Consider the following 12,064-nt stretch of genomic DNA (forward strand, 5'->3'; position numbering starts at 1 on the left):
GCCGTCGAGCAGGAGACGACTAGTCACACCGCTGAGCCCTACCTTTTATTTCGGGGAAGAGGAGGTGGTGCCAGGCGGCGGGCGGGCGGGGGGGCGCTGGGAGAACGCGAAGTGGGTGGAAAGTGAGTCAGGAGCGGCTGATGAGTTCAGACCAGAGCGGAGAGCCGCCGCCGCTGCTGCAGGAGGAGGGGGGGGAGGAGGCTGATCCCGGACCGGAGACCGGAGGGAAGGACGAGGCTCCGCCGGGGAGCGAGAGAGGGTCAGGCGGCATGGTGAGTGAGGCCTTCTTATTAGCTTATTCAGCTAGCTGTAAAGACTGTGGAAACCTGTGAGCGCACACTCACTGTGTGGAGTGATCGAGCAGCTAAAATTAATCCGAATAAGGTAAAAAAATGTTCAGCTTGTTATCGACTTAGTGATCATTTGCATAATCACTGTGTGGTTGTGTTACACAGTAAAGAGGACAGCACACATATGGCTACATTTGCACAGCTACTACCTTGACACCAGCAGCTACAGGAGGATAATTTAAGAGGTTTTTTTTGTACAACACTGAAGCTAGTTTAGCCTCTGGAGCAGACAAGCTCATTAAGTAGTTTGCTGAGTAATCATCAGCCTGTAAGTTAAACTGTAACACCACAGTACAATGACTGCAGGGTGGTTTCTTTTTAAGCGGGGGGGGCGCATTGCTGAAGTTGTCCTCGACTTGTAGGTGATGGATGTTTTAGATTAGTGGCCTGAGGATATAAAAAAAAAAAGAGGTGCAAATCACAAATGTTATCTGGTAGCTAATCGCGCTGCTAGCTGACTTAGCTAGCGCAGTGGCATGCGTTTGCAAATACCTTGGCCTGTGCTGCGCAGCAGGTCAGCTGACATTACTTGGCCCTGTAACACAGAAGCGTGCATTGTAACCAGCGTGTCAAGTTGCACGGGACATAATTGTTCGTTCTCGTTTGAGTGACACCCGAGGCTTGACCTTTTTTTTTTTTTTTTCTACCTGGAGAAGAAGAGAAGAAGTGTCTGGAGACATGTTGTATCCGGGCAGCTGGACTTGTCAGGCCGAGTGCTTCTGCAGGGAGGAGGTGGATTTGTTAGCAGGTGGCAATGTCAAAAACCTGGCAAACTTAACAGCTAGTGGCATTTTTTTTTAAATTTTTTTTTTTAAGATGTGTGCACCTGTCTCTTACTCATATTTGGGTAAAGCACACTTAGTTCACATCAGTATCTGAACGCCTTAATATGCACAGTATGTGATCTATTCTTGGCCATAGGTCTTTGCAGGGTCAGGGTTTCTTCTGCCAGTCCCCAGCCCATTTAACATGAAGAGTGAGAGCAATTCCTTGAATCGTGTTCATTCAAAAGTTGTATCATTTTTATTAGTTTATTGTTTGACCCTGTGTTGGCAACATTTATAACAAAATAGACATGCTGGTTTCTCAACACTTCAGTAGTTATTCTCCTCCCTATGATTGACAGGGTTATAGACTTGTTAGTTGACAGGGGATCACAGGGGGGGGGGCCCTATGATGCCCATTTCCCCATATCTCTGGTGTCACATTAAACACCATGGAAGCACAACGGTGTGCAGGTGTTTCTGCCATCCTAAGATTGCCCAAGCTGATTTCAATTAGTGTTTCAAGTAATTAATGCGATTGTCACAGTTGATGGGCTTTCATGCGAAGTGTGAAGATGTAGTATCTCAACAACTTTAATTTCAGTTTCTGTCAAACACTTGATGTGAGGAATAAATGTGCATCTTTTTTAAACCTATACAATACAGATTTGTTAATTTTTTTTATCTATTTTACACAATGTTGCATATTTTCATGAAGTCAAGGTGTTTTGTTTGTCTGAAGGAGCATGATTGTGGCATTGCAGTATTTTATTGTTTAATCGGAGCCCATTGTTTTATGCTCTATGTTTCCCTTCGTTTTCCAGGCTGATGTTTATTTCAAGGGCAGTGATTCTTAGCATTGAGAGCTACAAGTTGTACTGCATCAAAGTTGCTCAGATCTTGCTGCTCAGTATTGGATATATACAAATATAAGTGTATAGACTATTCAAATGCAGAAGTGTCAACTAGACTGTTTGCATCTTCACATGATAACACACTTTTGTTGGTGTTTGTGTTATTTAGCCTTGACTTGCTCTTACTGTAACTTTCCTAATAATGCTGTTTCTGCTTTTAAGGTCACCTCTAAGGGCGCCGGTTTGAACCCAAATGCCAAGGTGTGGCAGGAGATGCCTGTGGCCTCCAGTGAGGCTGTTACCAACAGTCCTCATTGGCCCCCTTCGGACATCAGTGAAGGTGCAATACACTGCCATTGGCCCGATTTATTAACTGTTGGGGAACTCATAATAGAATTGATCACAACTGAATGAGTTTTAAAGTGGAAAAAAAAAGTTAATTTTAATATAGAAGGGGGGGACACTTGTACTTTCTAAACAGACAAGCTAAAGGAGCCCTTTGTTGTTTCTAAATGAAACACTACCGTGTTCACAGGTTATTCTGAGCCTTTGTCTGCTGGGTGCAAGCAGTACACTGTGGGATTCACGGCCCTGGATGACAGCAGCTCCACAGCAACAGCTGAGATAGCAGTTAATGGAATGGACCCTCCAGAGTTGGGATTTTCCCCCGCTGAGGCCACCACGGGGACGTCAGGTCAGTCACGTCTCCAAACATCAACTGCAACTAAGAATTATTCTTCCTTAGAATCAAAGTAAAAGAGTCTGTAAGGGATTAAAAAAAACATTGAGAAATGAAGTTCTATGGTCTGATATCATCACAGCTTTAATAAGAAACATTTCTGTGAGTGATGTTACTCTCTACACATAGCAGCACATTTTCCTCTACCAGTCAGAAGGTGGGTATCCCCATCAGGTGATTTAATCATTGGGTGGAGCCTTATAAGGAAATTAGAACCTGCAGACTACTGTCTCTTTATGTCCACTGGTTATACTTATTTCTACTACACTGTGGAGCCCCACAACACACATGTTTTCACAGGCTGAGAATAAAATGATACACAATCTATTTTACCCAACAATTTAAATGACAACAGAGTGTTTAAAAACTTATGGGATTTTAGAAATGAACTATGACAACAAGGCAAGACGATCAAAGGCATTAAAGCGTGGGTCTTGCATGTAAAAAAATAAATGTAGGCGATATTAAATTAAGTGCGTTGCGGATGTGTTAAACACACTTCCGTCTATGTCATGTCTACTAAAACACAGCAGCAGGGAAGATGTTGAATTAGTTGAGTGAGTGTATCTGTTGAAGCGTAACTCTAACAATTCTGATCAGGGAACAGCGCTATCAACAATAGACCAAAGACTGAACATTATAGGCCTATTTTTTTCTACGGTGAGCGTGTTGCCTCACTTCCTGTTTCTTGCTGCTACTGTGTTGTTCAGTGCTGTCTCTAGTTATCGATAGAGCTCAAGCCAAATTGTTCATTTTCATGAATTGCTTCCCCATGTTGTTTCTTAAACTGGTCATTTACCTGCTATTTTATAACATAATATAACAAAGAGTAAGGTCTTTTACCTGCTTTTCGTAAAGTGCCTTGATGTAACATTTGTTATGAATTGATGCAATACAAATAAAGATTGATTGATTGTTTAAAGTTGTCTTCACAGTAGAACAGTTGTGTTAAATCACATCTAACTGGTCGTTTTGTTTTTCACTAGATTCCAAAGCTGATGAACAACCGGTCTCCTCGGAGAATCTACGAGAGTCTCTGAAGAAAGAGCTGGAGTTTTATTTCTCTAGGTGAGAGCAAAGCACTCAGCCCACCTTTGCATACTTTATGGTTTAGAAAGTATCCCTAGTTAGCAGGCGGCTAACTTGCAACAATCTGTCTCGTTCTAATTCAGAGAGAACCTTTCTAAGGATTTGTACCTGATGTCCCAGATGGACAGTGACCAGTTTGTCCCTATTTGGACTATAGCAAGCATGGAGGGCATCAAGGCCCTCACCACTGACATGGACCTCATCCTTGACGTGCTGAAATGTAAGCTGGAAGTTTAAGTTTTATTTTAAATCGGTCGACATGATTCTGTGGTGTGACATAATTACCATGAATTTTCCTCAGCCTCTCCGATGGTACAAGTGGATGAGAAAGGAGAGAAGGTGCGTCCCAATCACAAGCGGTGCATTATCATCCTGAGGGAGGTCCCTGAAACAACCCCTGTGGAGGTAAAACTAACTTCTTTATATGCTCAAAAAAACTAAGTCTTGGGAAGCACCAAGTTGTGATTGATATTTACCTCAAGTGTGAGACTATTGTTTGTATCTGTTTCACAGGAAGTGGAGGCTCTTTTCAAAAATGACAACTGTCCAAAGGTGATGAGTGTTGAGTTTGCACATAACAACAACTGGTACATCACATTCCAATCAGACACAGATGCTCAACAGGTAATTCATGTCAAGTTGTGCTCTTCTCCACACTGTCTGAATTATTCAGCTGATATGCAGCCTCATGAATTGCTCTATGATCCTCTCTTATCATCTTCCAGGCCTACAAGTACTTGAGAGAGGAAGTAAAAACATTTCAGGGAAAACCCATTATGGTAAGGTGGCACTCACTCCTGAGTCATTTTGGAAATGCCCCTTGTGGTGAAGCTGATTTGAGTCATTTTAACATTGATTTATTTTTGTCACACTGTCAGGCAAGGATAAAGGCCATCAACACATTCTTTGCAAAGAATGGCTATCGTAGCATGGACAGCAGCCTGTACGCTCAGCAGTCCCAAAGCCAGTCCCAGTACAGCTCTCCTCTCTACATGCAGCACGTCTACCCCCAGCAACAGTACCCAGTCTACGGCATCGTACCTCCCACCTGGACGCCTTCGCCCACACCGTATTTTGAAACTCCTTTGGTGAGACCCACTGCTATGAAGACAACCACACTAACTCAAACCTACACAAATTCATTCCTACTGCTTCTTTGATTTAGATGTGGCTGGATGTTTAGATGTGTTAAAACACTCACTGCACTTACAGCCATAGAATACCTGCTCATACTCATCCAAAGTTTTTCATGCATCGTGTTAAAAACACAAATGATAATGTCGTAAAAAAATCAATTCTGGCCATTTTTGTAAGCTGTTAATTGAATTACTTCACAGATTGTTGGATTTAAAGGTTTGTAAATGCTGTCTCCTTAATTTGTGCAGGCACCGTTCCCCAACAGTAGTTTTGTGAATGGATTTGGCTCTGCCGGCCACTACAAGACTGGTTCCAACTCTCTTAATATCACTCGCCCATTCAACAGAAACCGGTAAGAACATTTCAAAACGCTCTTTGTTACCCTGCAATTTTGTTGGCATAAATCATGTTCCAATTGGAATGTATGACCACTTGTGTCAGTGTTTGGTAGATATAAAGCGTTAATATCAGATCATCTGCAGTTGAATTTTATCAAAGGAAAATGTAACCTCTGCAGGGAATTGACCCCGTCTTTTTTACTGTCCCCCCTACAGCGTCCCCCTCTATTCAAGAAAGAATGTAATAAATGCCTTCAGGTACCACTACTATACTGTACAATAAGTTTCATCACTACCCTCATCTCCTACCATACCGCAGCAGCCAAATGAATCCATAACGGGGCGTATGCCTTCTACCAGGCCGATTTTAAAAGCCATTAATCCCTTGAATCAGCGTGATGAATGTTTGTTGCCATTTATTGGACATCCTGGATTTTTCAAGTCGTTTGATTGATGAAGTCTTGCTTACTACAGGGCAGCAGCTTCTATCTGATTCTGATTAACTGGCTTTTTTAGTAATGGCCGTCTTTGCTACAATTTGTCCGCCTTCCATCGACATTGTTACATGTAACATTTTCTCTTAATGCTAACTAACCTCCCATAAAAAAAAAAAAAAATGTTTCATGGTTTTGTCTTTGTTTTATGGCTGCTCTTTGTCAGTGTTGTTACTATATGTGCCATGTGATGTTGTAACAAAGAAACACTGACAACTTTTAGAGGCCTTAAAATCCTTGGCAAAGAGGTGACAGTTTTGCAAGATTGTTCAGCCCCAACAAAGCAACTTCACAAAGACATATCTGACTGGATTCTTCCCGAGTCACACCCGATGATGAGATCAATATGCGCATAGAGGGACAACAGAGAGTGGAGTATCTGGCTTTAACTCTTATCTTTCTCTTCCTCCTCTTTTCTCTCTACCCCTCACTTCAAAAGTCAGGTGCTTCGCTCTCCTCCCAATGAGCGTTCAGATTATGAGATCTGAGGGTCAAAGACTCGTGGGAAGATCAATCAGTGTGTCAAACTGACAAAGTATGCCAAAATGTTATTCATGACGCATCAGGATAGAAGTACCCTTTCTTGGTTATACATGGGTGTTGTTGGCTTTTTCCATTGAGTTTATTGTTGTTTGCAGATTGCAAGAAAAAAATATGTTTTTTCTAACATCAGTGTCTTCACTGCTTTAACCATCTGAGCACAATGTAGGCTAAAATCGCCCCGCATGCCTACACATCCACCCAAATGACACAGCATGCTGTCTTATTCCTCCACCAGTGTTTCCTTTGAACACAGAGCTGTTTCAACCTCTGTGTTAAGAGCTAAAACTTTTTTAGATAACAAAGAAAATATGTTTTTTAATATAAATGTTATCAAGCTCCAATTGTAGATTCATACAGGTGGGTTACATTAAACTGGATCTGATTTTCTATAACAATTGCTGGACATAATTTGATTCTAACATTACCATTACTCAGGTAAAACTTAGAGGTGTTCCAAATAAATGATTTCCTCTCACCATGAAGCTGTTAAAACTGAATAATACATTAAAGAGACAATGTTGACCCCCAATGAAGCCAGCTTGGTGCAAAAAGCTTTCCAGGAAACACTGGTTTCTATCTGATTCTCTTATCAGTGTTAACGTAATATTGACCGTGCTAATACCTTTGCCCCTTTGCGACAGAAACCATGTGAAGCCCCAGGTGAGAACAGGAGAGGTGACCCCAGCCTCGATAACTCCTGTCCCGCTGGATAGTCTGACTGGATTGCGCAGCCCGCAGCCCCCCACTCCTGTTGCTGCCGCCACCACTAACCCAGTCCAGACGGCCTCTGACCTGAGCTCAGCATTCTCTCATCTCTCCTCCTCTTCGGACCCTAGTGACGACAACAGCATGGCCGGTCGTGGAAGGTAAACCTGTGGGATTTGTGCCTAGCTGCCATGGCTCCCATTTGAATTAGTGCTTGACTGCTCAAGAATTATGGTTGTTGATTTACTTATTTTGTGTTTTAGACGGAGCACGACATACAGGGGAACACGAAGGAGGCGAGAAGATGAACGTATTACGGTAAAGAACAATGTTTATGGCTTCTAGGCGCTTAAAAAAAAAAAAAAGGAGTAAATTCTGAAAATCCTGAGGTCTTACTGTTTTTATTTTATTTTATTCCTCAGAGACCTATACCGCTAGCAGAGGTCAAAGTTTCTCCACCCAAGTTTGACTTAGCTGCTACCAATTTCCCACCTCTCCCCGGTTGCGTGGTCAGCACACAGGGGGAGCCCGTGTTGGAAAACCGAATGTCAGACGTTGTTCGTGGTTTGTACAGGGATAAGGTAAGAAGAAATGAGACACTTACAGACAAACTGCACAAAGAGTATTATTAAAATGTGATCTCTCAAGTGTAATGTGTGCTCCCCCCTTGAATCAGAATATATTTCTATTTGTTTTTTCAGACTGAACAAGCCAATAAGGAAGCCACTGTGAGTCCAGCTTCAGGCCAAGCCCCAGCCACAGAAGAGGCTGTGGCTGTGGCTGTCTCAAGTCCTTCTCCTGCTGCTGTGAAATCTGCAACACAACCACCTGGACCTCCATCCACTGGGTACAAATGTCTCAATAGACTGTGCAGTTACAATTTCAATTGTTGATTTTGAAGTTTCCCGTTTTCACAACTGCACTCCTTAAATTGTCTAGAAATTTTAATGCAGAATGCCCCTGAACCCCTGAGTTGCTTGTTCACACATGCACCTCACAATGGGAGACTGTCCCTGTCGAACAGGACAGATCTCAGGAGGCAAGACGCATGTAGGAAGACACGTTCATAATATCAATAAAGAAGAGATGAAGTAACTATGGAATGACAGACATGATGAAACAGTTTAATTTCATGCACAGAGACGGTCTGAGTTCGGGTGAAGGTCACACAATAAACGTCACAAAACCCTTCCGTTCACTCAGTGAAATCCTAAATATTTGCTTTATATTTTAGAGTTGAGCTGTTAGCATTCATACATGCAGCTCACTCTGAAAATTCTGGATCTTCTAAGGAGTTTTGTTCAGGCGTGAAAGCACTATGACAGTGGTAACTAGAATGTCTTCATCTCATGTCTTGCAGGATCACTCGCCCGGAGAGGAGGGTTGAACGTGCAGAGCCCCCAGCTCCAGTTCCAGCTCCAGCTCCCAAAGTGACTCCCCGCCCGCCAATTCAAACAGCTGTAAACCCACCCTCCTCCTCCTCCACCACCACCTCCTCCTCGTCACAGCCGGTGCCTGCCTCCAGGCCTCAGCCCTCTGCTGCCTCAACCCCAGTGACACCCAGCACGCCAGCCCCTGCTACAGCTGCTCTTTCCACCCCTGCACAGGTGAAGATTTGGTTCTTTTAATGATAGCCTTCAATTTATTTGATGGTGCAGAGTCGTCTTCCCGGTGATGAGATCTACTGCGCATAGAGGGAAAGTATGGTAGTGGACTTAATGGCTTTGGTTCTCTTCTATCTCTACCTACCCTCTCACTCCTCTCTCCTCCTCCTTTATCTCCCTCTGCCCTTTCCCACCAAAAGTCCAGGATGTTCACGCCTACCCCGATGAGCGTTAAGATTATGAGATCTGAGGGTTTGACGAGGAAGGTCATGAATTAAATGTAGATTTGGAGTCTGAGTTATAGCTGTTTCATTTGGTGATTTTCTTTTTTCCAATTCTTGTTTAAGGAACCTCGTAAGCTCAGCTACGCAGAGGTATGCCAACGGCCACCCAAGGACCCTCCCCCTGCTGCCCCAGCTCAAGCTCCCTCAGGCACGGTGTCAGGCCAGCCATTACGCGAGCTGCGTGTAAACAAGGCAGAGGAGCCGGGCTCCAGCAGCGGGGACAAACAAGAGAAAAGCCACGACAGGGAGGGGGGGTGGGAATGCAAGGAGAGCCGGCCACCGCGTGAACGTGACTCTCAAGGCTACTACCGCAGCAACGGCCCCAGAGGCACTGGGGGCCTCAAGTTTCGGGACCAGAGGCGCCCGCCTCCGGCCCGACGCAGCTCCCCCCAAGGAGGCTACCGGCACACTGGCAAAGAGCAGAATATCCCGCCAGTATCGCCAAAGTAAAAACTGATTATGAATAGAAAAAAGTTGTATGAATATATACATGGATATATATAATTATATAAAAATGAATAACAAAAGCAACAACATTATGGTAGCCACCTCCCCCTGGAACTTGTCAAAACAAAAGCTTTTAAAATGACAAAAAGACCAGGACATCCAGGACTGATGAGCAAAATGACACCTGAAGAACTTTAATGAGTGATTTGAAAAGGAATATCTCTGTTGGCCTCCAGTGTTCTACTTCAAGTCATTTTAAGTGTGATTTATCTGGAGGCCCTCTCATTTATGCTCTGTTAGGGAGAGGTTGGATGCTGGGCCGCTTAAACGGCCCTCTACTTTGTTTTCTTTTTGTTTTAAACGGATAGATGTCTGCAAGAACAATATGCACTAAGCAGAAAAGAACATGCATATATGTCATGTACATATACAAAGACATCACTTACACGCAATGAGACATCAGTTTGTTTTTTCTTGTTTGCTTAGGTTTGCAAGTATGACTGAAGGGTTGACTGATGTCTGTGTATGCATTGATTGTTAAGCAAAATGATTGAGGTGCTGCAGTGTGCTGTTGCACTGATGTAATGAAATGGATGATTTATTTGATTTTTACATCAGAAATTCAGAATTGTCGTCCTGAAACTGGACAGTGGGATCTTCTAATGTATAATAATGAATTGTGTCCTAAGGTGGTCTTTTGATCTCCGTTCATAATTGGCTTAAATTATATCATTCAGATATCAGAAGCTGTCAATGTACGCCGCAGTCAGATGTGTGGTTTTGTTTGAAGCGGAAATCCACTTTGGGGATGCTTGCTGGCCTGCTAGCCACGGTGAACCTACTACTAGCCTGGTCCCAAGTTTTTCATGTCAAGTTTTTATCTCTCTGAACCGAATACTCTGATTCAGATCATTGTCATGTTGATAATCAGTCAGGTTCTCTGTTTACATGTTTGTTTGGGTATTAGGTTGATGTTTTTCAAGAGTAAAGATGGAATTGGTTGAAGTGGTGACGTTCGACTGTTTATTGCACCTGAAGGTTTAGTTGAGGTTTGGCTTTTCTACATCATCACAGGATATCCAGGTTAGGCTTATATCTGTGAATTGTTCTGAACAATGGCATAGTGTCAAAATTAGACTGAGTGCTGTTAGCTAAAGATGATAGCTACATAATATTTGGCAGCCAAGTTGTGGGTAAAAAGAAAATTGGAACATTTTCACGTGCTATGTGCCAGCTGCCTACAATCATAGAGTGCTAGGATAAAGTTTGATTTTTATTGACGAGATCTGCTTAATAATGTAGTCTTGGGGACGTTTTTGGCCCAGTTAAACTGGATTTTGACGAAGCTGTAGAGGTGTAGTTGCCTATGCTTTATTGTGATAACCCTTCACTAGAAACGTGTGTGGGAGAATGTAATTGTTCTAGTACAGAATTTACAGAGGACGGTTTTGACAGCAGGTTTCCACCAAACTGTTTTGTGCTTTTAGGGTGAGTTTGCTGTTTTTGTTTTATTTTTTTGCCTTTTTTAAATTTTTTTGAAAAACAAAGAGGCTGACTTAGAATTTGAAGTTGGACTCACTGTATGTATTGCTTTTTAAATTTATTTATTTTAATTCTGATGCACAACGCTTTTCTCCCAATCTTGGTAGGCTGGTTTCCCCAAAGTTGTGTGAAATCGCATTGGCAAAATAAAATCACGCATATGACATTTATATACTGTCCTGGATGTCAGCTAAGTGAAAAAAAATACTTGAGGCATTGACTATGGATTTAGTAATGCAGTAAACAAATAACCAATCACTGGGGTTGTATTTCTTTTTCATTAATGAGTATGAGCAGCTAGTGGTTTAGAATAATTAAATACATGCACTAACTTGTTTTTAAAGAGAATCTTACTCATGAGTAATGTGAAATCATATTAGAAGCATATGGTTGATGTTGACAGGCTTGCAAATATCTACAGGAAAATGCTCCCTCCTCCATATGTTTTTGTTATTTTATGTTAATTTGGGTTGGGGTGGCAAAAAGGAAATGTAGTAATGGATAAACCAAGTGTTTGAGACACAATCCTAGACCTGTATGACATGTCACCAAAAATAAATTATTTTGATTTGGCTTTCAAGTGTTTGATTCTTTGTTTGTTTTACTGTTTGTTTGTTCTCCACATTCATCACCTACACCAACAGAAAATTAATCGGCAGCAAAACAATCAAGTCAGAGGTTCAGTAATGGAGTGATAACAGATGCAACCATAAGCAGCTTCGAGCTGAAAAAATCTACCAGCTTGGTTTATTTGGGGTTAAAAAGCTGATGAAGTCAGAGCATTGGTAAAACCGTTAGTTTACCAACCTGTTATCAAAAATGGGATGTTCAGGTTACTATCACATTTAACAGAAAAGCAGCACCCTGAACTTTTAAGAGGATGGAAGTGGGACATGGATAATATTTTTGCTCTCTACATGACACCTAATGATTCTAAAATAAAAGACTGGACTAAGAAAAGCTCTACCATTTAAATAGTCCTTAATTAATATATTGACAGACAGAAATGTTTTACACTTTAATAATATAGTTCTGATTAATAATTAAAGTAAAACATCCACTAGATGTGTTCTGATCAATTAGTATGATCTATAGTCGGGGGATAATGCATTATGAAAACTAACTTCCAGCTTGCCTGTCGTCCAGGAACTGACTGAGCTGTCAGTCTGAAGTG

The 12,064-nt window shown here is 42.1% G+C and overlaps 2 protein-coding genes across 3 annotated transcripts in view; one reads left to right on the forward strand and one right to left on the reverse strand.

The window, feature by feature from the left end:
• rpl10a (ribosomal protein L10a) overlaps window positions 1–12,064 on the reverse strand; it is a 199,148-nt gene that overhangs the window by 50,276 nt on the left and 136,808 nt on the right. The gene's annotated exons all lie outside the window — the stretch shown is intronic.
• Window positions 83–11,463, forward strand: larp4aa (La ribonucleoprotein 4Aa). Of its 2 annotated transcripts, XM_061058407.1 has the most exons (17): window positions 83–272; window positions 2,191–2,308; window positions 2,504–2,662; window positions 3,694–3,775; window positions 3,880–4,016; window positions 4,098–4,201; window positions 4,310–4,420; window positions 4,522–4,575; window positions 4,675–4,884; window positions 5,182–5,285; window positions 5,488–5,529; window positions 6,950–7,174; window positions 7,277–7,331; window positions 7,436–7,594; window positions 7,715–7,860; window positions 8,374–8,620; window positions 8,965–11,463. In XM_061058407.1, the coding sequence occupies exons 1-17, from the start codon at window positions 141–143 to the stop codon at window positions 9,349–9,351; spliced, it is 2,472 nt and encodes an 823-aa protein (XP_060914390.1). In that variant the 5' UTR covers window positions 83–140; the 3' UTR covers window positions 9,352–11,463. The 2 variants fall into 2 exon arrangements, with proteins under 2 accessions (XP_060914390.1, XP_060914391.1); XM_061058408.1 differs by lacking the exon at window positions 5,488–5,529 and having other exon boundaries at window positions 84–272.

The sequence above is a fragment of the Labrus mixtus genome, chromosome 15 (genome assembly GCF_963584025.1).
Source record: "Labrus mixtus chromosome 15, fLabMix1.1, whole genome shotgun sequence".
NCBI classification, from domain to species: domain Eukaryota; kingdom Metazoa; phylum Chordata; class Actinopteri; order Labriformes; family Labridae; genus Labrus; species Labrus mixtus.